This window comes from Pempheris klunzingeri, chromosome 18 (assembly GCF_042242105.1).
Source record: "Pempheris klunzingeri isolate RE-2024b chromosome 18, fPemKlu1.hap1, whole genome shotgun sequence".
NCBI classification, from domain to species: domain Eukaryota; kingdom Metazoa; phylum Chordata; class Actinopteri; order Acropomatiformes; family Pempheridae; genus Pempheris; species Pempheris klunzingeri.
The window spans coordinates 15,170,805-15,196,064 of record NC_092029.1 but is presented as its reverse complement, the minus strand read 5'-3'; the positions used below and the strand labels follow the sequence as shown (position 1 = coordinate 15,196,064).

Here is a 25,260-nt window from a genome sequence, read left to right as displayed (position 1 = left end):
CTAGTAATAATTAACTTCCTAAATTGAAAATGTAAAGGATTTTTAAGCCCTGATATTAATGATGTGCAACTCAACGTTTGTGTTACTATTTGTATTTGTCTAGCACATAGAAGACGACACCAAGGTGCAAACATTTAGCAAGTGATTTGAAAATGTACCCTTTTTTTTTTTGCAGCAGCAGCATTACAAGTGACCCAGTAAGGACTAACTGGCTATTACTTCATTAGTGGTCACAGCAGGCAGACTCCTCAGAGATTAGTGAATCACTGGTGCTGTAACCTGCTATTTTATATTCAAACGAACATTTTTACACCAATGATAATAAACTATTCAGTTGTCTGAATGCTTTGAGAGTTCACCGCGGGGTCCTATTGAAACGAGTGCCAAATGACAAGATTATGTGCTGAAAGTTTTCCTCCTAATCCTTCAGGATTACCTTTTTTCCATTCAAATGTCTTCCACACTGGAGGCACCAGACTTGACTTCACATTCCACACATTTCTCATCGGCTCTAGTCCTCCGTCCTCTTATCCCACCACCGCTCTGCCTCGTCGGTGTGAGCTGATCATATGACTCTGTGTTCTTGGGCCTTGGTCTCGTAGTTGCAGATTTGACGCACCTCAGTTGACAGGACGCTCTGTTTTGGCTAGCTGTGGGCTGTATGAGTGACTCTTAATTAAATTAGATTAATTTATTTGTATGCTAAGTTTGGGGGAATTTCTGCCTTTTAATTGATAGTGACAGTGACGCTGTAACCACTTGGCTACCAAGGCACTCCAAGAACATGAATTTCAAGTAGGAATGAGGACCAGTATCTTAAGACAGTCAAATCACAGCATAAATGTCAAGAAAACGGATTTATTCATTCTAGACAGATGATTTGTTTTTAATAAGATAAAATCACACAAGCTTTTTTTCAAGACGTGATTCATGGGACTGTTTTTTGCTCAACACAGTTTTTCACTCTGACTGCCAAGTCTGTATGTACAAACTCAACTCTACAAGGCGAGCAACACAAACACAAATATCACAAGTAGATCCCTGTAACGTTGGCAACAAGCTCATCCTGGTAGGTAATGGCTAACAAACCAAACTTAAACCACTTCAGACCTTACCATCGATGAAAATAATTGGTGCAGTGGTGTCAAAAAGTTGTACTCTTTTGTTAACAGCAGATAAACCTGTTATCTTTTAAAAGGAAGTTGCTTGAAAACTGAGGTTTGAATGACGGCAATTAACTTATTGTTCATGTCGCACTTGTCAGGGGGAATTATTGTCAGTGAAACAAAAACCCAATCTGGGACACAAAGGAGTATGAACCAGAATGGCTGCTGGTGATCTGTGCAAAGACGGTCAAATCTGTCTAGGATGACAAATTTGTTTACCATCTCCAGTTTCCCTAAGAGCTGAATAGACGCGTCTGTTCATTGTGAAGGACCTAACCCACTGCAGCTCTATGTGTTTGTCCTGGTTCCCCATGCAGTCGTTTGTCCAGAGCTGATCCAGCAGTGGACCAGCGTTGGCACTGGCGTGCGACCCTCCGGGGGAAAGCACTACCCTGGCTCAATTGGATGAGAATTATTATTGGAGGCTTTTCGTTTTATGCTGAGTGTGTGCAACATCTGAAGCTCCCTTTTAATTAAGCTGCTGTTTGTGGGCTGCATAGATTACACTCAGCCAGCATTGGTCTCCCTTCCTTTTCCTCATCATTATTTCTGTGATCAGCAAGGGAGCCCTTCTCTGGGTTCATGGGGTGCTAATGTTGTTCTGCTTGTCCTGAAACTTGTGCTACTAAAGCAGCCATTCATCATAAGTGGCTCTTTTATTGGCCATTAAGTACTAGCTCTTGGAAAGCACAAGGTGCTGTCCAAACGTTTTTTTTTTTTTTTATGCTCGATTACAAAGCATGCTTGTAATCTGCAAAGGACTAAATCACACTGCAGAGGGCTCATACATACTCTAAACAGTCACATGCAGACTTTGAGTCACACCATCCCATGAGATACACTTCCCCTGTAGTGATCCCATGATAGATGGAACAAGCTCACTCTCACTTATTCAACTAAATTTTACAACTTGGAACATGAACAAAAGTAGTGGCTGTTTTTTTTTTTTTTTTTTTTTTAACTTCCTAGAGTTGAAATGGGCTTTTCCAGACTGTGTGGGGAGTGTGACCAAAGAGAGGGTGAGAGAGAGAGAGAGAGAGAGAGGGAGGGGGGAGTGGCGGTGGGGGGTGCGCTGAGAGGTTTGCTTGGGGACACAGAATATTATATGTATTCTGTATGTATCTATATGATTATTATACCCACCCACCGACGCCAAGTGTGAAGCATGAAAAATTGGAGAAGGGGCAGAGCACCGTGGCTAATGTTCTACAGGAGGAATAATTTGCTTTTAACAATGATGCTGCTAATAATATGTATTGAACTCCCACTTGAATGGCATAATTGGCCTGCTAGAAGAAGGCAACGGTGCAAAAAAGTAGAAGTGAACAAAGCAATGTTTTTTTTTTTTTTTTTTCACGATGGATTGGTTTGTGCTATGAATTAATCTGACTGGATTTGATTATAGTGGTTTTAGATATGGCAATAATCTGCTCACGGACAGGGGCTGTGAATGTTGCATGTCAGTTAACGACGGTTCTCTCCTCACCCACGCCACTCCTCATGCCGGGGGCCCAAAGCGGTGGCGCCATGGCCCTGCAGAAGCTGCGGTGTTGATTTGGTGTAAATGTTTGCTAGTGAGTAATGTGCGAGTTCTGCTGTTGGCAAAAACAAAAGGCAGGATTTGAGGCAAACATGGGATCTGACTATTCTCGCTCTCTTTAGGGGGGCAGTAGGCAGGAAATTTGCCAGCAACATGAGGGGCAAATCTGCCCGCGTGTAGCGGCCAGTCCACGTTGGAATGCAGGTTCCTCAACTCCAGGGAAACACCAGAAGGAGGCTTTTTAAAAGGGAATTACACAAGCGGGGATTATGCTGCTGTGCATAATGGAAACTGACCTCGCTTTGCTTCTCGCTTGCATGCCAACGGTGGAACAATGCTGCGAGAGCAGGCACGAGCACCTGCACTGCGCTCTCCAACTGAGCTGTGCAGTTCAAACACGCCTGACCTCTTTATGTATTTATTAATTCAAACTCTGCTCAGATTTGCCTTTTTTTTTTTTTTTTGGTAACTCAAACGTGGATCCTGTCCTGATTTTGGCTATATATATACCTTTTTTATGAAAATGGAGGCTGGAAAGGACCTTTCATGGGGTCTAAAGACATGCAGTCACAGAAGCAAAGTGGCTCTGTTCGCTCATTGCCGTCGCAGATCCATACCTCACCCTGAGGGAGTCGTTTACCTCTTTCTCCTGTGCACAGCTAAATGCGTATGTTTCACAGCGGTGTCCCCTTTAGGTTATTGAACCAGGAGTCTTCTGGTCCACCAGCTCGGCCCCTTTCAACAGCTTGACTACTCTCACTCACACACACCATCGCATAAAAGCTGAAGGGAACTCGTGCTAAAAGTGGAAGTGTAATAGGTATTTGAGTGTGTTCATGCAGGTGAAATTGCGTGTGTTTAAGTGCTTACATGACCATGTGAGAGCAGTTGTACATGTGATGTTTGAGCATGTGAAAGTATTGACCTAAAAAAAGTAAGATAATCACGTGTGGTTTGGGTTTACCGAGCCCCTGCTCCCAACATATACAAACTTCTGTACGGTTTCTGTGAAGCTCAGATTTTTTTTCCAACAAGGCGACATTGTCATGTTTACAAGAAGCTGATGTCAGACGCGGTCAAGTCACGCTGCTCATTGACGTCTGCCGGAGCAAGATAATTATCTAATGGTCTAATAATGAGCCAGAGGGATCGTTCTCCTCTGAAGAGTCTCTTGACTACTGTACTGGCGTGTCAACTATATTCTGTTAATGACCTGGCTGGTCTGTGGGTCGGTGCGCGGGCTATGACAGAAGGTAGCACCAGGCACGCTGCCAAAAACATGTTGCTCGCATCACAATATTTCGATTCAGCTGTTTTTTGTTTTTTTTAAATAACAGCATTTTGTTTTCCCCCTGAGGCACTGATCTATTAAGATTTAGTAGACGCAGTATAGTAAAAACCTTTGTATGAGTGTTGGGTTGAGGACGAAGACAGGGCGCTCATTACTGTGATCCATTATGCAACGGCACCATGATATCTGGAATATTACCAGATTATGGAATCATAATTGTGCAAATGTTAAATGTCGGGCATGCTCTGACTTTAATCATTAAGGTTATCTGAGGGGATTTTTATTTGCAACTGTGACCTTTTTATCTAGAGACAATATAGTTATTTTCTCTGAACAACTGTAGGGGTAAAAACATCCCCGCCAATTGTACATTTAGTAATTTTACTAGCAATTAACTGATTTTTGGCAAACATAAGAAAGAAGTCTAGTGCGTTTTATATAATGGAAATTACTGCCTAATGACATGTACTGGGCCCGTCAAACTGGTCAACATGACATTATATTAGAGAAAAAAAATGTTGTACATGTCATATAAAGCCGGCCCCTATGTGAAACATTGCTGTCATGTGCATATGGCAAAGGGTTTTCACACTAAAGCTATTATTAACTATCTGATCTGAAATAAGATACAAACCTGGTGTGAGAAAACAAAAGAAAATGACCTCCCCTGATTTCCTTTCCCCCTAATAATTTTCACATTGTCCCTAACTGACCTCAATTTAAGCAGCGATGGCATCTCTTCGTCTCCTGAAATCCTCCCAACACTTCTTGCGAGGACTCTGTGTGGACTTATAATTACTTCTGGGGTTGATGAGATAAGGACGGAGGGGGTTGGGGAGACGGATGAACAAAAGCGTTGCCAGTAATTTCTTGCATAAGCGGCACAGTCAGGTGTCCAAACAGAGAATCCAGGGTTTATTTTTAGATTAGTAGCTTAGCTTCTGAAGAGGACGTGTTTTTTTTTTTTTTTTTTTTTTTTTTGTGTGTTTTTTTTTTGCTTCCCGCCTGCAGCGCCCCATCCAGAAGTCCCTCGTTCATGCTCTCCCTCCCTTGTTGCCACTAAAAGACAGCAGCCCCATGCAAACACAAGAACAGCAGGATGGATAGGATTGTTTTCTTTTCAGATCATAGAACCTTTGTTAAGAACAAGGGACTTTATTATGAAAGCAGCTTGCTTGGCACCACTCATATTATACATATTTACCTGAAGATTCAGAAAATGTGGCGTGAGTAATAACAAACTGGCATGTCATTTGGTTCAAGACGCCAAATATTTATATATCAGCAAGAGTCTTAGTTGCAGTCTAAATGCATTTGTGCTGAGGTAAAAACATGTCAGGCCTGTAAAGGCCTTAGAGTGATGAAACTAAACTCTATAGCTTTCACCTGCAAATCTTTGCATTCAAATCGTTTCAATGATTTATCAAACTACCAAATATTGGAGCTCATTACCTTCAAAAAAAATACATCCACAACACATCATAATTATGTGTCCTCTCCAATTTATTTCTTTGCTCTATGTAAAAATGACACTTCGATGAATGATTCAACTCGGCAACATAGCCTATTATTTATGATTCTATTTATGGGCCTCATTTGAGATGCATCACTCAAGCAATCTCTGTTGCTGTGTGTGTGTACATCCTGTCCTGTGCTCATGTGGGAAACGGCTGTGGAAGCATGTTCATGTCCTGTTTGACCTCTACAGTGAGGAGACAGACGAATCCCGTAGACGCTGTCTGGTCGACTGTTCACAGGGACTGGGAGGTGACCCCTGCCTGCCTGGCATCTCTCTGCTGTCCCAGCGCCGGCGCCCTTTAAGCACCTTTTTATGATTGCCTATTTTTAACGCGCTCCCAGCCAGACGTGATTGTATACAGTAAAAGGGGCCGAGCAAGTAACCTAAAGGACATGGATGGCAAAGGCATTTCATTATTGATTAATGGCAGACCTGCAGGTTTGGTAGCTGGACATGGAAGCGGGAGGTAAAAAGGCTCGAACTGCAGACATTCAAACCTGATACTTCTCCCGTGGTTTTCAGTGTTTATATTTTTCAGAGGCTCAACAGGAAACCTTCATCAGCTACAGTGATGTGTGGTCGTGGGGATGTTTTTGTCCATGAGGTATCAGTAGGAATTTAGCTGTCTGCATTGGCATCAGCCGGTTTTCAGTCACCTCTGAGGGTACACCTGACAAATCCTGCAATTGATTGCGCCTTCGCTTGTGGCCGTCGGCTTACCGACGTCTTTCATTCAGCACATAAACCTGTCAGAAAATAAATGAGCTAAAGCTGCCCGCCGCAGTCAATGTTGCTGTGAGACTCCAAAGTCATGCAGGTGTTGTGCAGTTACATTACGTTTTAAGGTCATAACTTTACATTACTCATGCATTCAAGTTTTTATTATTCTGTCACCTAATCGGTTGCATGTAAGACACCAAAACTCCCTACGAATCAAGGTCGGATTAGTTTGTTTCCCACTGCCAGAAATAGTATTGTAGTTTCTTTAGTGGCGTGGCTTTTTGTTCTGCTACGCAAAGACGATGTGCTGGATGGCATACAGAGATACAAAGTGTGCCACATTTCCATACATGTGATGTAATTGAGTGAAATCCAGCAGGCATGCTGTTGATTAAGTGGGCTTGGACTACATACTGTGGAGTATTTGATTTGCCTGTGCAGTGTTCCAAATGCTGCGCTGATTCAGTCATGTGTGCACACCATCGAATGTCATAAGAACAGGCAACGGTGAGGTTGGGACAGATGCAGCGAGAAGTCTCAGGTGAGCACTGTTCCACTTCACGAGTCCATATGTGACAAGGGCCCGAATCTTGCTTTTATTTTCTGTTGTAAACAACATTGTTCTGCTCGCTCAGACTATAGCATTTTGTTCTCGCATCATTTGAATTTTTCAAAGTGTACTATGCATAAGTAGTACCACATCAAAGCGGTCTCATCTATTTCATTATTATTTTACAGCCATGCTGGCTGGCGGCATGGCTCTAGGGACGCCAAGGTTAGACGGTCCACTAAATTACAATATCTCTGAACTGTTGGATGGATTGCTGTGAAATTTTGTGCCGACATTCTCGGTGGTCGGAGGATGAATTCTACCGACTCCGGCGATCCCTTAACTTTTCATATAGCAGCATTATGAAGTTGACATTTGTTGCCTTTAGTGTAATGTCTCAACAGCACTTGATCCAGTTTGGTACTTATAGCCATGTCCACCTCAGGATAAACTGTCACAGTGAGCATCTCTTTAATTGACAGCACTTTAAAAAAGGACTAAACCTTTTCTCTTTTGCTGTTTTTTATGATGCTGACTGATTTTTCAATTGTTGATTTGCCTATTGGTTGATTTGCTAATGTAAAGTGCACTGCAAATAAAATGCATTATTATTTTATCAACACTAGAGTTAGGTCAGACTCCAAATGATGGTGCACCTCCAGCAGAGAAACTTAAAGTACACAAAATCAAACGATGTGTGAAAGCCACATCACGGTGACCAATAAATCACCGCAGAATATTTAAAGGTGCAAATACAGCTGAAATTACAGAACTCCTATAACTTTAAACTTCAGCATGAGCTCGAAATACTGCCATGAGTTTTTTTCAGTTGAATAGTTTACTGTGCTTGCAGCATAAGGCTAACTATAGCTTAATGATAGTCTTATCTCTCCTTGTCTGCAACACAACAAGCAGATTGCTTACACAAGCTAAGACGTGAGCCTGCTGCTCTGGCCCAACAGGAACAGGTCGGACAGAGGCCGCACACCACAGATGCTGGGTCCCGTCAGGAAGACGGCCAGCTTCTGTCTCCAGCCAGGTGCACTGCGGAGCGGTTGTGCTCCCAGAGATCGGAGCCGTATGGCGGTACCATGATCACACTGTGTTCCAGCTGGAGGTCTGGATGATGGATGATGAGTCCTCAGCATGAGAGGTTTTTCTGCCTGCTTGCTTTAATTCTGTATGACTTCAGGCTCTTAATATAGCCCAAGCTTTTACATCAGTTTTGAAGAGATGTGATGGTTGACTGTTCTTGTTCGCTTTTTTTTTTTTTTTCTTTTCTCCATGAATAGGTATGAAGTCATTTGTTGCTGAGTGGTGTGACACACTGCAGACAGACATTTCAGTCCTTTTTTTTTTTTTTTAAATTCAAAGCCTGTGATGATGTCTGAGTTTCCAGCTTGTGTTTGGATGATGATCACAGGCTGTTATTTAATTTGCATTTGACCTCTGGCTGTGACACCCTCTTTTTTTTTTTTTTTTTTTTAAGAAGACATTTTTGCTGTATTAGATAATCTAGTGGAAAGAGATGGAACAAGAAGAGAAGAAATTACACTCCCATAGTTACCAATACCAAACTAATTCAGTGTAAGCCTTCTAAACCAGGCTTATGAGCCTCCCAGGCCTGCTCCTCTGAGACCGGCACCCATCATGAAGTCACGCAGTCCTCTCAGAGTGGGGTGGGGACATGTATCTTGCTGTCATGCTGCTGATGTGTGGTGACTGTGACATTTCCTCTGTCCTCAGCAATACACGAGTTCCCTGATGACCTTTTCACCAGTGAAGAACGAAAGAGTGGGGCCGTACTGCTGCACATTGTGGCGGTAAGAGGACTCTTGTGTTTTTTTTTTTTTTTCCCAATTTGAGCTGCTGCACCTGCATCTCCCATCTCACTGGACCCCAGTCAACACTCTCATTGGAGCTCAGCTGGTTGCAGGTGGCTTTAGAAGCTTTTCGCATGGCAGCCTAACTACCTTCCGGGCTTTAAAAGCCAAAAACAAGCAAAGTGGGGTTGTGGTAGCAGTTTTTGTATGCCAGATTGCAAAGATGCCACCGAGGAGTCTTTTAATGCTCAAATGATTACACTCGTATGATCATATTAAAATCAGCATGCAGCCATTTTTTATGTAAATAGATAGGTGGGATCTCTCACACACATTTATTTACTCAGGAAGAAGTGTTCCATAGGGGAAGAAAATGGGTAGAACAGTAAATACTAAAAGGATCTTGCCAAGTGAGACCATGAGTCGTACAAAGTACCTGGCATTTTGAAAATTGTATCTCAAATTTCTCGCCAAATTATTGGAGCCAAGACACATTTAATAGGGCTGGTAGACAACAAAGGCTTTCTAGCACTAGATTACAATCAGACGTAAAGCCATTAAAGATGAAATGCCATTTGTGTAATATATAAATTAGTCGTCTTTTGAATTGACTGAACACTCATTGTAACAGTGGAAAAACTACAAGACGTCATTAATTTGTTTCGTGTCGGAGTGTTGTAAGCGTCTCTCAAAGGAGAGCGCCAACTCAGGAGTGTGTGTAGAAAGCTTCATAAATATGGCAACAGTGCTCTGTGGAGTATTTTTAGTCAGTCAGAGTTTAAATTTAAGGATGATTCATTTGAACAATGCCGAGACGCTTGGCAAATGCAGGCCCTGGTCAGGAAATATGGACAAATATCATTTAAATAGCCATTATTCATATTGTATGAGCTGCTTCTCCACATGGAAAACCGTTATTGTCTACGTTCAGTCATGCTAAGCTCCGCTGACTTGACATAAAGACACAAGCTCACCTGTGGATTTCCATGGAGTTATTCAGGATTGCTCAGCATGAAGTATTGCTCTTCATGCTGGATTTAGCTGGCTTTAAAAAGTTAAATGGGACCCAGTGCTGCAGCCAGGGTTTTAGGAATGGAGGTCTTTTTTTAATAATGTATTTTATTGTATTAAAGGACAGGTCAATTTTTTTTTTTTTTTTCCAAGTCCGTCGCAATTCTTTTTAATATTATGCCTCCACTGCAGCTCAACAAGGACACACAGGGAGTGTAGACTGTGAGTGAATGAATTTCTATCTAACTAAAGGGGACATGACCTTATTGTCATCAATGGCAGCTATAGCCTTGAACACACAGTGTCTTTTGACCTTTTTATAGACATGACAGCAAACTGACATGATGAACGAGAGCCAGTTTGACCAGGGGTGTAAGAACAGTAGTACTTTTGTCTTCACAGCATGTTCATCTCAGAGATTATGTTAGCATCCCTGCCGAGGATACGCGCTACGTGGAGGGAAGTAGCCCACATTGTTATGCCTCCACGCCAGCAGCAGCCGCGGCCAGAGGTGTTATGCTTTCGACTTGTCCATCCATCCCATTCTCGTATACGCAATATTTCTTTAAAGTTGGCACAAATGTTGGACTCAAGGATGAACTGTTTTTAGGTTTTGGTGGTAAAAGGTCACTGTGACCTTACAAAACACGTTTTTGGCCATAACTCAAGAATTCATACGCTAATTATGGCAAAATTTCAAACAAATGTCTAATAGGATGAAATCATGAAGTGATGACATTTTATATCCAGAAGGTCAAAGGTCAGCTTCACTATGACGACATAAGGCTCTGGAAAAACACTTTTCTGGTTGTTATTCAACGCCATAACTCGGGAACAGAAGGGGAGATTGTGGCCATATTTCACATTCGGTCACATACTGAGTAGGTGACGCTAATCTGGGGTCTGGACAGACATGGGTGTGAACTGCGGAGGCACACAGCCATGAGGTGGTTATTCTAGTTGTTGTTATCTTCATTTAGAGGTGGGCAAACTATTCAGAGCCTAACTTGAGTAAAATGACTAAAACCACACAGTAAAAATCTTTATTACAAGTAAAAGTCATGCATTTAAAATCATAATGGTAAAAATATGCAAGTGGAATCAGGAAAAATCACAGTATGAGAAGAATTTTATTGCTGGACAAATATTACTTACACATTCCGCACGGGAATATTTAACACCCTTGTTATAATCACTGCAGTGTCACTAAAAACATCTTTGTTCTGAGAGGAACCTACTGTATGTAGAAATGCAACCAGTCTTGGCCCAAATCTAAGTGATCCAGTCTCCCACCCTGACCACCACCCGTTTAGCGTCCCCAGCTTAATGTTGCACACTGAGATGTGACTTGATCTTGTCCTGGCTTCACTGCTGAGAGGAGGATAAAATATGTGATGGGGGGGGGTCTGATCGCACTGCAGTCCTGCACTGCCCCCTGTGGATAGCATAGAGCAGAGCACGCCCGTTGGAGCTGCCGGGCCATGATGATGTCACACCTGATCTATAATTTATAGATCTGGCCTCAGCTGCTGAAATAGGCAGACCTCCTCTCTCAAAGCAGCGGGAGTATGCGGATCCTTTTAGATTTCTCAAGTTGTAAGGGAAAGCAGCTTGTCACTGAATTAACATTTGAGTTCGATGCAGGTCCTCTTTCAATTAGGTGCCGTCTTTTCAAGATTCCCCTTCGCCTGTCCTCTAGCGAGAGAACATCTTCCTCTGCCAAGGCTCTATTAACTCACCTAATCTCTGCTGATCAAGGATGTACCTAATACATGGACACACATTTATTCTCACTCTGTCTTGCCCTTGTGACACACACACTTTAAACTCTGCTGCTTCTGTCCCCTAGACACTCTACATGTTTCTGGCCCTCGCCATAACATGCGACGAATACTTTGTGACGGCGCTGGAGAAGATCTGCGAGGTACTTTTAGTCTCCTCTTTCAGTGTGACAGTTGCACAGTGCTGGTTTGTCGGTGTAAACCACTCATCTGTGCTGTATTTCTGCAGAAATTAGATCTGAGTGAAGATGTTGCAGGAGCCACCTTCATGGCAGCTGGGAGTTCTGCACCAGAGCTTTTTGCATCCGTCATTGGTACACACACACACACATACACAGACACACAGAGTATGTGCATACACTCAGACGTTCCCAGATGGTTGGTGTCACCGTTGATTCTGATTGGCTGCCTCCCTGTGTGCAGGTGTCTTCATCACCCACGGTGATGTGGGGGTGGGGACCATCGTTGGCTCAGCGGTCTTCAACATCCTTTGCATCATTGGTGTCTGTGGGATCTTTGCTGGACAGGTGTGTGTCTGTGTGTGTGTGAGTAAGGGGGAGGCTTCCTGCTGCAGCGGCATCATTCTGTTTATTTATAGACAGCAGAGCAGCACATGTGTGGCAGAAGTTTTTTTTTTTTTTTGCTGAGGGGAAACAAAGCCATCTGCTTCAATTAGTTTTTTCTGTACTGGTCTTAGTAGAAATGCAAACGGATCATTTCAAACGGTTCTCCAAGCTCTTTCTGTCAGGCGAAATTGACACATTAAATGCTTTTGATAACGCCATATGTATTAACCAAAATGCTTCACAGAGCTCAAATACAGATGGATGCAGCTGAAAAATGTCTGTGAATATGACTTTTCCCTCTGAAATCTCAGGTGGTGATATTGACCTGGTGGGCAGTTTTCAGGGATTCCTTCTACTACATCCTGTCTGTTCTGGCTTTGATTGCAGTAAGTTTGGACAAGTTACAAGTTCACCACATGCATTCATTGATGAGCACTAGCTGTGACTGTCTTCTTTGAACGTTTAGTTCTAATCTAAGAGAAATGCTCCCTTTCTTTTTTCAGTTCATCTACGACGAGAAGATAGTTTGGTAAGTTAAGCTGTAAATGTGTCTGTGTATTTCAAAGCAAAGCTAACTTTTTGATGATGACTTTTGGAAATGACACTTTTGTTCCTCTAATGATTTTGAAAAGCTGAATTCGATCGTCACTGTAGCCCTCACTGTGTGCGTTTCCCTTCACCAGGTGGGAGAGTTTGGTGCTGGTTGTCATGTATGCTGGATACATCCTTGTCATGAAGTGAGTTCTGCACGTCTTTAAATCAGTTGTTACTCACTCAAGCTGATTGATAACCAACATCTGGTCAACATCCTACTTAAGAAAAATGTTATTAAAGTGTTATTGGCTATAAATGTACTGAAAGTATCCAAAGAAAAAAGTACTTATTAACTAGGAAAATGGCCCCTGACTGGTATATTATAAATGGCATTATTAGATTTTCAAAATGTAGCTCAGACCCCAAGTCTGAGGCTCATTTTGAAAAATGTTATATTGGGGGCGAGGGGTTGAGGGGAGTGGCTGTGTGAGGGGCTCAGTGACATGATCCCCCACAGAGGGCTCTTTGGCGGTGGGAGACTCTTCCCCTCCAGAGTGCCCAGAAGCAGACATTAATGTGGTGGAGAGCCGCGGTCCTGAGTCGTATCAATTTGTCACAGCAACCCGAGCTTTTGGCTCCAGTGTCAGCTATGCACGAAGCTGCAGCTCCACGTTCTCTCTCTCGCTCTCTCTGTGGGCACGAGCTCCTTTCTCCCTCTCTCTTCTGTCTCATCCTCCTGTAAATAAGTGTGAGACCTGTTTTTTTTTTTTTTTTTTTATAAAGTTCATGCTGTAGATACGTTCCAACTGGTCGATTTATCTCAGCATTGACCTTGCAAGCTTCTAGCAGATTGAAAATGGCTCAGTATGCCTGCATCTACCGTTTCAAACCAATGCTTTGCAGATTTTTATACATGGTGTGAAGATTGGCACCAGCATCAATGCGTTTTGTTACAACACAGTTATAGTTTATGGATCAAAAAACATGGTTATTACTGATGCGTCAGTGTGTGAGCAGTGTTACTGTTGCAGTAGTTCTAACTAGCTCCACCTCAAGTAGCTACATCTAGTTTAGTCCACTAGTTCCCAACGTAGGGGTCAGACCACTCCAAAGGCTCACAAGATAAATCTGGTCCAGAGATTCAACCCAGCAGCCTCCTGGTGGACAGATTGCTCTTGGAATGAGTCAACTTTTATTTCATTCAGTTGGGCCTTAAGTCTAATTTGTGAATAATTGACATTTATATTTGGGATCAAAATGTTATGACATTAATTTCAAAAAAGATCCACATATCAATTAGTAGTTTTTAGAGTCAGCACATATCCACCATTAACACCAGAAATAAACTGTAAATCCTTATTTTGGATGTATTTTATTTCACAGAACCGTTATCCCAGGGCAGACACTTGAATCTATCCCATTTCAGCCTTTGTTTTGAATTTGACGTTGTTCTAAAAGGATCAGTGAAGTATGTCTTTGTAGTCAGTTGCCTGGGGTTCGTGACATCTGGTCACAATTTTGGGTTACAGTCTGCCCCCGAGAACATCTTGTCCCCTGTCTCTTGCACTGTATCATGGAGGAAAAAAACAAAACAAAACAGACTCCCATCTATTACGCCATGTTTGTGTCTTTTATAGTCCAAAGTGCATAATGCCAACCACGTCGTCCTGTGCCGCCGTCTCTGTCCAGCTGATAATCTGTGTTACACTCAGCAGCAGCCTGCTCTCTCCCTGCCATAAGAGTTTAATCTTTCTCCCTCTGCAGTGGCTAAGAGCACAGGCTTAACCGGATCACTCCTCTCCTTTCTCATTTGGAGGAAAGAAGTGCTTACTGTAGGATATGCTGTCATATGTCTCCCCTTTCCTAAAATATCCACTGACCATTTTGGGCCGTTCCAGTCAAAATGGAGCAGAGTGGGTTTTATTTAGCTCTGAGGTGACCTTTCACAGCTCAGCTATGATTTTATTTTTGTTTTTTTTATTTATTTCCCTCCTCAAATAATGTGAATGCAGCCAATTGTAAAGCAAATAACCGCACAGGGAGAAATGCAATGAAGCAGAATAACTTGACAAAAATCTCTGTTAATGCTTTTGAATCTTAAATCACACGTGTTTGGTCGTGGATGTCTGTGGCTAAATATACTGGGGGCCTCAAAGTGGGGAAAAAATGTGCTGTACAGAATGCATTTAGCAACAGATGCACTGCTTTTATCTGAATAACATTATCTCAGTCGTTTCATCATGTCTTCATCAAGGACTGCAAGGGAAATGAGTCTTAACACCACACAGTGTAAACCATGAACATTGCTGGCTCATGTAGTTTTATGATGAAAGTCACAGCTTCAGCTAAAATATAAAGATTATTTTATTATTTAAAAAAAATGCAATGGTAGTACTTTCACAGCCATGCGCCGTTTTGTGTGCGCTTCATTCCTAATCTGTATAAAATATAAACTTAAACTCTTAATTCAGGTTTGTACCCTCAAAATAAGACGTTTTTAGTTTTTCAGCGTTTGCTTCTGACAGTCTAGGACCTCCTGAACAAAATGTGTGCAGAGGTAACACTGGCAGCATCACAAGAGCTTCAAAAGGCAGCAGAGGTGTGCTAAGTATTTCTGATAACATTTTTATGTAATGGCACTCAAATGGTTTTATGAAGGCCTGCGTGGCTGATGAAAGCCTTGTGTGGGCTTCTGGGAACACTTTGACTGTTTCCTCCTTTTATTCTTTTATTCAAATTTTGGGCACTTTTGTTGTAAAGTGTAATGCTGACGCTGTTTTTCTTTTTAGAAAGGAGGCCACCTTAACTGTAAATTCATTCTATAGTGGTATGAAGAATAAACAGGTTATCCTGGCTAATTAATACATACCATATCTATATTTATATATAAGTTGGAGCCTTTCATCTGAAGCTCATAAACCCTATTTGCAAATGGGGAATCTTGACACAGAATGTCCCAACTTGTTTATGTCTTTTGCCTTTTGGACTTTTAGGCTGAACTATTTTTGTATCTCTAATTTAGGGATTATGTTCCATCTGTTTACTAGATTCAACTCCAGCATGCAGAATTTTTTTATGGGCAAGTCGAAAAAGAAGAACGTGGCCAACGGTAATGCTGCGGCCAGCAGTGAGATGGAGGACGGTAATACTAGTTATGACTATGTTTGGGATGACGACCCGTCATCGCCTTTACTCTCAACAGGTAAGGCTAATCAGACAGGCTGGGTACCAAAGACTCCCCTCTGCCCGCAAATGAATCAAATATTCTATGTTGAAGAAAGACTGGAGTTGTCTGGGCTACGAAATGGAAATATTTTAGAGAATGTGCCTTTGATTATCTGGAGGAATGCAGTTGTTCCCTTCTGTTACAGGATCTGTGGCTTTAATCCTTGCTCCTTCCTGCTGATCTAACACGAATCGCTTCAGCTTGTCCTACATTCTGCTGAAATGTACACAAAGCAAATAGTTTGACTTTTTGAGAAATGCTAATTTGCTTCCTTCGCTGACAGTTAGATGAGAAGATCGATACCACTGTCATATCTGCCTGCTAATAATAAGGCTACAGCCGGTTAGCTCAGTTTTACATTAGAGACTGGAAAGCGCTTTTGATGAGGCGTACAGACATGAGTGGCCTCGATCTGCACGACTCTCAGCAAGGGAACAAAATAAACGCATTTCCCAAAATGTCAAACTATTCCTCTTAGATATGATTCTGCAGAACGACACTTTGCCAGGTTTTCCAAAGATCAAGAAAACTTCAGTCCTTTCACCTCAGTGAGCTGCACTACCTGAAGAGACGGTTTGTCAGATTCTCCCCTTACTATTTTCTTGCGGTAATTTTTAAAGTTAGATATTCCTCCATTGATTTTTACTGACTGCTAAGTCGTTTTCTGGATAAACAACCAAAGTTTATCAGAGAACACGGGGCACAAACTAAAAGGCTCTTGTTTACAAAAAAAAAAAATCTCTTCATTATGCTGTTCCCGTTTTAATCTTCCTTTGGTAATGCAGTTTAATGTCAGAGGACTTTGCTGTCTTGGGTTTCAAACTTATTAAAAAAACTTTGACTTTTCTAAATAACATCTTTTTAATGTCATGTTTTGGTTAGCATTCCTCGTAGCCACAGTTCTCCACTTCTTCCTTTCTTGCCTTTTTGACCTTTTTCAGAAGCGACTAATCAGTGACATTTTAATCCCGCTCAGAGATTTAACCCTTCCTACTTTTGTCTGCATTAGTGTTAACATGCCTGTCTGTTTAGCCTTACTAAACTTGCTCTTGCTTATTGTCAACAGTGTTGTGCTGCTGTGTGCCAGTTCTTTTGTGCTTGCATACTACTTTTCTTCTTCTGCCAGTCTCTGGGGCATAGACCCACTCTCTCCTGAAGTGGTAATGAATTTCACAAGAGGAAATGTTTTATGCCGGCTCTGTTTACACAGTTAATTTATGTGCATTCTTGCATGCATAATAAGTCAAATTAAGCCCGAGTTAAACTAATAAGTGCACTGTAGAACTTTTATTTCCCCATACACTGCACCTTATAGCTAATTGTGAGCACAGAGCAAATGAGGAGTTATGGGATGCCAATAAAACATTCTAAGATATGTGTTTCTGTCAGAGCCCAAATTGTCTGAAGTGGACTGACCGTATGTTTCAATGCGTCGGCCACCTGCATAACAGTTTGAGACCGTCTGCTCAAAGATGCCAGAGGTTATATCTTTCATGTCACAGATTTTGAAATCAATCTTGGTCAACCCCATAAATATTTACAACTCGTAGGCCAACTTCAAAGCTGCACCAGGCAATTTGGGAAAGCCATTTGAATTCAGTTACCAGAAATCATGCGATGTCCGTACCTGCACACAACATGCTGATGTTAAACCCAGCTGGTGTGATATTTTATACCAAGGGGATGTGAGGGGGGGGGGGGGGGGGGGATTGGCGGTTTATGCTGCTGAGCTGAGAGGGCGAAGATCATTTGGGACTGTTAATCATCAGTGTTGATCACACCTCAAGCCCAGAAGGGGAATTTTCTGCAGATCTGTGAGGGTCACATTCATATTCACATATAAACACCTGTGCCATATCCAGCGAACATATGTGCCATCTATTATCACATGTTCACAGCCGAGTCTCTTCCCACATGGTCCCTGTCCAGTGAGAGGGCAATCTTTGTTCAACCCCCACAGCAAATCGGGTGTACTGGCAAAATTAGTTGTTTTTCAGCTGTGTTCAATGAACTCCAACAAGAACAATTGAAATGGCTCAATGCAATCAATATTACAGGTGGTTTCTCCAAATTCAACGCACAATACCGCTCTTAATGACTACCGCTGTCTCAATTATTCAACCCCTACTTGACAAGCATCACTAGAGCACCCTTTTGCTGTTATGATCTGCAGCAAACGTGATGCATAGCCAGACACCAGGTTCTGACAGCGTTCCTGAGGAATCTTAGCTCATTCCTCATTGGCAATAGCCTCCAGCTCTCTAATATTCTTGGGTTTTTTGCGTGCTGAAACTGATCTCCTTTCTTAACTTTTCGAACAATTCTCTTGAATTCTCTCTCAAGCACACCTGATGCAGCTGATGAGGCCCTTGATTAGTTGCGTCAGGTGTGCTTGAAACAACCTCTTATTTGCAAATGAGCGCTCTTATGAGGGATTCTGTTCAGGGAGTTGAATAATTTTGAGACAGCAGTAGTCATTAAAAGTGGCATTTTGTGTTGCATTTGGAGAAACCACCTGCAATATTAGCTGCGCTCAATGAACGACTCAGACAAGACCAACTTCAATCGCTAAACACAACTTAGTGCATTTTGAGTGCAACTGCCAACTCCGAAGTCAGTGATTTATTGTGTTTCAGGCTATTTTAATGGTAATCATTCTTAAAAACCCACTGGAATATTTGAAAAAGACAATGATCACAATGATCTTCCTTATGGAAGTTAATGTTTTGGAGATGTGTTACACGTTACATGCTCTTAGTTGACCCATTTACAGCATGTCTGAGCATGTGTTTTTTTTTTTTTCATGAGATATTGGACTTAAAAACCTTAAAAACACAGTTGATCACTTATTTGTTTTCTGCAAAGACGCAGTGCAAACATTCCTACCAAAAATCACTTCGCTCGTCTCTGTTGAAACAACGGGCAACACGAAGGCACCAAACATCAATTTCCAGATCAGATGGGAGTTGAGTGAAAGGAGGAATGATTTTCAGAGCCTCAGAAAGTGCCCTGACTTGTCTAGGTGAGACATTTGCGTTGTTTAGGGGACGTTTTTTGCACCGAAGTTTTGATTTGTGTCGGCATTGAGCTGTCCACACTGAGCCCGCTTTCTGATTTAGGGTAATTGGAAAGTTGTGAGTTGATATAAAAATCTTGCCTGGTGCAGCTTTATCTCTGACATAGTGACAAAATGGCTCTGGATCAGCACCCATGAATATTCCTTAGTACACTATAGTGCTGCAGACTACATTATGACACTACACACACTTATAGTGCAGTACAGAGCTCTGGATAGCGGCCCCATCCTAAAAATGTACTCTTTTTGGGCGTGGCATGTTTTAATTTGCACTTTTTGTTCCAATGGGGTGTAATTGACTTAAAAATTAACTTTATTTCACTGTGAGGAAAGTATCAAGCGCATGCACGTGAATGAATAAATAAAATGGATAGAAATGAATGAAAATGCAGGTCTGTGCTTGTCTCATCATCCAGTAGATTCATGCTCAGTCAATCAGTCATTAATTACATTTGTTTTTTACATTTGCATCATATCCCTCCACCCCTCAGTCAAGCCCGGCAAGGCTTATAGTCGCGGATCTGTGGTGATGGTGGACGAGATCATTAACGCCAGTCCTACGAAGTACAGGTTTCCAGAAGCTGGCCTCCGGGTTATGGTCACCAGCCATTTTGGACCCAAGACCCGCCTGCGAATGGCCAGTCGCCTCATCATTACTGAGGTACAGCTGGACGTTGTTGCTAATAAGAGGATTCAGCTGCTGCTGCTTATATGTCAGGAGTTTCTTTTGAATGTGTGCCATTTTCAGCTTTGTGTGTGACTTCAAAGTTTTTATAAGCCCCAAAGAGTTTCCTTATCTCACTCACACAGTACATGCGTGTGTGTGTTTTTTTCCATTCATGACTGCAGAAACAAAATGCATTTGAAAGTAGCAGTGTGCCTGCTCATGTGCTCTTTGACTTAGTTTATTTTTTCTGAAAGCGCCAGAAGTTGGTGCAAGCTGCCAATGGAGTGGAGACACAAGTGATTGATGGGAAGGTTGAAATCGAGAATGGGAACGTGCCAGAAGACAAACCCACCGAGGCGGAGGAAAACGAGACAATCTCGCCGTTTCATGTTCCAAGTGTGTATTTTACTTGATGTATGTGTGTGTAATTTGGACTGAATGGATGGAGACTTCAAGGAGGTCAAAGTGATACAGGGATAACATCTTTGACACTTCAGACACACTTGTACATCTATTTTTACGTCTTTTTTGTGTTGCTTATTTAAGAGCTTGAAATAAGCAACACAACCTCTGTAGTTATTGATGCCCAGTTGATGTCAGAGTAGGCAGTGGTTTCACATTATATAAACAAAATGTAAGAATAGAAAGAGGTCAATTTGTCTGCTTGAGAATTACATTAGCAACCCAGTTGCTGGAAGGAATAGTCACATAATCGATGAGGGGAAACCAGATTCGATTGTTCTTCTTTTAAAGTGTCACCGACACAAAAAGGAGACTAAAGGTCAATGTGATCATAATTTAACTGATTTATTAAAATCGAAATTAATTCTACAATGTCCCCTCGTGTTCAAGGAACCCTTCGTTTTACCTACTTTAAAACACACCACATTTTTGCTGTCTGGGTGTTACTTTTTTTTTTCTTAAAGAGCATACATACTGTAAAATGTTTTGCTCAATATTTGTTGATCTAAAACAGAAGTAGGCTAATCTGTTGTGCATTTCTGCTGCAGACGGAATTGGCAGCAAGGTGAAGTGGCTGATCTCGTGGCCTCTGCTCCTGTTGCTGTTCTTCACTGTCCCAAACTGTGCCAAGCCTCGCTGGGAGAAATACTTCATGCTCTCCTTCATCCTGTCTACCTTGTGGATTGCCATCTTCTCCTACTTAATGGTCTGGATGGTGAGTGGGAATGCTTACCAGGACACCTTGGTGTTTACTTTTACTTACTAGTGCTGGAATGGTTAGTCGGTCAACATGAGGATGAGGTAACTGCCTTAAAGCCAAACAAGTGTCCAGACGGTTATGGGTGGTTATAGTACAAGTCACGACAGCTTTTGCTCCGGATAATATAGATGCATCTTAATCTGGCCACCCTTCCGTTCAGACAGATTTCCAGCTGACCTGGCCCAGGTCGCGCCTAATCACAATTGTTCATCTAAAATGGGGCGGGTTTGATGTGATGACTGACGGAGCAGTGCCGTTGAGGCATTTTCGTAAACATCAAAGATGGCTGCCGCTGATGTGGAACGTCAACACGCTAGTATTAAACAGACTAGACGGTATATTTTCTCTAAAAGAACAAACTGCACTTAATGCTTTGGTAATGTCAAAGTTTGCTCTCATTGCTTGTAGGTCCCTCCAATTGTGTCCAGAGGCATCTTTGTCTGTGCCCATTGGAAATCACAAATGAACCGAGAGGATCCAGACTTATTCACATTTTGCGAATTGGCTAATGGCGTATACATTCCCTGAGAAATTCAAGAAGTGATGACTGTTTTAATACCGATAACGTTTAATTTCAAATGGCAAATGGACCACAGAATAAAGTCTCCTCATAAATCAGCTGTGTCTGCATCTAAGGAGTAGACCTGAGCCAGCAAATGACTAAAAAAAGTAACCGATTCCCATCATCTTGTCCCTCTGGTGGTAAATAGCAGCTCCTGGTATTCAAGTGCATTCCTGTTATGCCATCCATCACATTTACTCTAAAATGATCCAACAAGTAATGCGTTTACCAAAATAGCCACTGAGACCTGCTGAGGCTTTTCTGGCTCTTACATGTAAAACAGAAACAGCCTGGAAAATCTATCTGACCTTTTTACTGACAAAAATGGTGTCTGTAACGATGTTAACTGTGTTTGAGCCGTATCTGTAGCGGTTGCCACTAACAAAAGAACATTTGACTGAAACAATCAGCGTGTGGCAGATGATTGTCTGCGCGGTTAATTGCGTTAAGTTAAATAAGGAAGCATTAAACATGGGGAATTTGGTCGAAGCACAAACAGAGAATACTATTTCTGACTGTCAACACTGTATGTTCCTCTCAGGTGACTATAATTGGGTACACTCTGGGAATCCCCGATGTCATCATGGGCATCACTTTCCTGGCAGCAGGCACCAGTGTCCCAGACTGCATAGCCAGTCTGATTGTGGCTCGGCAAGGTATACCTTTCCTTCTAAAACATTCTTAGACTGGCTCTCCAAATATGCAGAAAAATGTAAGTAAAGATGTCAAAGTTAGCTATAATTGATAAAACATCTGTTCACTTATACAGAGGTGCATTTTGTTTTGCTTTTACAAAGCTAGTGCAACAGTGTAGTGTAGACATGTGGGTACAGAATACTACAGACCATGGGAACAAGAGAAAATAGTGCAGAGCTGTTTATAGACATTATGTATGCATGTCACTTTTGTGAATATTAGAAGGTACTCAACAGCAAAATGTTGATTTTCAATAAGACAGTGGCGCATCTGACCTGAAAGTGTAGATGAAAAACATCATATTGTGGCTCAAAGCTAAGTTGCTGTTTTAATAATCTTATCTGGTTTTGTTGCAGGTTTGGGAGACATGGCGGTGTCCAACACTATTGGCAGTAATGTGTTCGATATCCTGGTGGGACTGGGGGTTCCCTGGGCAATACAGACCATGTGTGTCAGCTATGGATCAGAGGTGAGGACTTGTTTTATGTTTCCCAGCTGTGGTCCTGAGGGCCCAGTGCCCTGCATGTTTTACATATCTCCCTGCTCAAAAACACCTGATTCAAATGAGTAGCTCTTTGGCAGGCTTCTGCAGAGCTTGACTATTTCATCATCTGAACCGGGTGTGTTGGAGCAGGGAAACATTGCAGAGATGCAAGGCAGTGGGCCTCCAGGAGCAGGATTAGGAAACGCTTGTAAAAGCTGTGTGTGTACACATGTTTAAAAACTTGTTCAAGTCCTCACGTATTTAGTAGGAGTGAGGACATTTGATCCAGTCCTCACAACTTCACCGTTTTTAAGGTTAGCGTAACGGGCTGAGGAATGCATTATGACAATCAAGTTTGCGTGTGTGTTCCTGTACTTGTTGTTGTTTTTTGTCAGTCGTCACAGCTGCAAAGGGCTATTTGAGGGCTAAGACTTGATTTTTAAGGTTAGAATTGGGTTCAGGTTAGGGTAAGGCGGTTATTTGTGATGGTTAGGGTAAGGGGCTGGGGAATGCATTATGTTAACGAGTGTCCTCACAAAGATAGAAGTGTGTGTGTGTGTGAGAGAGAGAGACAGAATAACAACCAAGATTCAGTTATTCCACATCTCTGTTAAATGTTGAGATTAAAGAGCTGCAGATGAATTGATGTGTCCGTCTGATTCTGTCTGCAGGTGATGATTAACAGTCGGGGCCTGGTGTACTCGGTGGTGCTTCTGCTGGGCTCTGTGGCCCTCACGGTGAGCAGTACTTAATGATGTTTAGTAGTGGTGCACGTTGATAAGATAACCTGGCTGTAGGTTGCTGTAGTGAATCGCACAGGTTTAAAGCAAAAATATGCAGCTTTAATATAGATAACATCACCCCATTTTTCTTTTTGGAATAAACAGAGATTACAGATTACATTATTACGCTACCTTAAATTATAGAATGAATCCAGAGAAAATGTACTAAATGTACTCGCGGAAAACATGTTGGATTTTCTGAGTATTGCTGAAATGCAGTAAATGTCTACTTCACAATGTGATTATAAAAAAAACAAAATGGGGATTTCCCAACAAATGTTACTTACCGTGCACGTTCAGTTTTACACTCTGGCCTGCACAAGCCGTTCTGACGTATTTGTACACGTGCAGGTGCTGGGGATCCACCTGAATAAATGGAGGCTGGACGTGAAGCTGGGCATTTACGTCCTGATCTTGTACGCAGTCTTCGTCTGCTTCTCCGTCATGATCGAGTACAATGTCTTCACCTTTGTCAACCTGCCCATGTGCATGGAGGATTAGAGCACAGCAAGCATGCCTTGGATACCAAAACCTCAACGCTCCCATAGCAAACCCCAAATCTTTTTTTTTTTTTTTTGTTTTTTTTCTCTCAATAATACTGGACCTATCTGCAGACCCTTTCTCCTCCCTCACGCTCTCTTCCTCGTAATCCTTTTAGTCCCAAATATGAATTTCATTTCCAAGAGGCAGTACACGCCGGAAGAGTGGACTCCATTCTATGTCTCTAATTTGTCCTCTTGTCACACAGTGCCAGTCCTTAATGCCCATTATTTCGGGCGTTGCCTGTTATTGCAGTAAAGTCTCTATTTCTTTTGTGCGCCTGTTAACTTTCTACCCATCTAGCATGCCTTTTAGATGTCGGGGACCTTCAGAATCATAAGTGCCCCTGTTGAGTGTTGGTGTGTGTTTTCACTGTTTTTCACATTGTAGATTTCCACACACCATTTCCAAAGCTTTTCCACATACCAAACCAGAGTCTGTGAAGAAAAAAACAGTCCTATGATTACTACCAAAATCCCCACATAGAGAAAACTCTCCTTGAAGTCATTCCTAAAAGAATTGCAGTTACCCCGGCACCCAAAGAAAAGACGTACACTCCTTTTTTCCCCCCTCTCGACCCCCATGGAGGAGGGCTTTGTCCTTGGCAGCTCCCCTCCTCCAGCCTGGACCCAACTCCCCTGGCATGGCCTTTGGCATCAGGGAGCAGATACTGTTAGCGCTTTACTTCACTTGCCCTCCGCAACTCTTCTCAACCCTCATCTGCTTGATCAAATCTGCTTTTGTTTTCTTAAAAAAAAAAAAAAAAAAAGACATTTTGTCAGGACACTTTGTGTCAAGATGTATCACAGTCCAGATCGATTGACTGTGAGGGTGTTATGCATATGCAGCACGGCACAATGTAAACTTGTAAACACTTTTTTTTGTTTTGTTTTGTTTTTTGTATTTATTTTTTCAGAACAAGGTTTTGTCTCGTATGAAATATGGAGGAGAGCTTGTTGTGAATATAGGACATTGCCTGTTTTTCACTGAAACAAAATTGCACATGGAAATGCTTCTCTTGCTTTGTGCTGCAAGGAGATTTGACCACTCAGAGGGATGTCTGGCTGCTGGTGGCGACTCCACTCCAGCGTTCTTTTCATTCAGTGATGGGTTAGTCAATTTTTCCCCTCGCACAACTTCAGAATGAGAAAAAGGAAAAACTGTCTCCAGATCTGTGGGATGCATCTGATTTTTGTCATCATCAGGATGTAGTTGTTTAAAAAAAAAAAAATGCAAAGAAACCAGACGGTTCTCAACACTGATTGTCTGCTATAACACCCTCTGGCCAGTAGGGGGTACTGCAGGCCCTCTACCCAGGGCAGGGGTGCCAACCACAGCCGTCGGTTATCAGGGAAACTCAGAGATGGACAACTCCAGGAGGTGGCCATGGTCTCTTGATTTTGAGTTACATGTAGATATTGCACTTTAACAGCCGTCCTCTCATTCTGAATCAACTAGTGCTTCCTTCTGTGCGTGTGTATTTTCAGTGTATATGTGAGTGAGT

At 42.1% G+C, this 25,260-nt stretch overlaps 1 protein-coding gene across 1 annotated transcript in view; it reads left to right on the top strand.

Moving 5' to 3' along the window:
* slc24a4b (solute carrier family 24 member 4b) overlaps window positions 1-24,430 on the top strand; it is a 30,722-nt gene extending 6,292 nt beyond the window's left edge. Inside the window, exons 3-17 of the mRNA XM_070849257.1 lie at window positions 8,533-8,609; window positions 11,470-11,544; window positions 11,631-11,715; window positions 11,825-11,928; window positions 12,279-12,353; window positions 12,471-12,496; window positions 12,651-12,704; window positions 15,549-15,643; window positions 19,295-19,464; window positions 19,725-19,866; window positions 20,481-20,647; window positions 21,796-21,910; window positions 22,307-22,419; window positions 23,106-23,171; window positions 23,568-24,430. Coding sequence (XP_070705358.1) covers window positions 8,533-8,609; window positions 11,470-11,544; window positions 11,631-11,715; window positions 11,825-11,928; window positions 12,279-12,353; window positions 12,471-12,496; window positions 12,651-12,704; window positions 15,549-15,643; window positions 19,295-19,464; window positions 19,725-19,866; window positions 20,481-20,647; window positions 21,796-21,910; window positions 22,307-22,419; window positions 23,106-23,171; window positions 23,568-23,717 — 1,514 coding nt within the window. The 3' untranslated portion in view covers window positions 23,718-24,430. The remainder of the gene's footprint in view (window positions 1-8,532; window positions 8,610-11,469; window positions 11,545-11,630; window positions 11,716-11,824; window positions 11,929-12,278; window positions 12,354-12,470; window positions 12,497-12,650; window positions 12,705-15,548; window positions 15,644-19,294; window positions 19,465-19,724; window positions 19,867-20,480; window positions 20,648-21,795; window positions 21,911-22,306; window positions 22,420-23,105; window positions 23,172-23,567) is intronic.
* The last annotated feature ends 830 nt before the right edge of the window (window positions 24,431-25,260 follow it).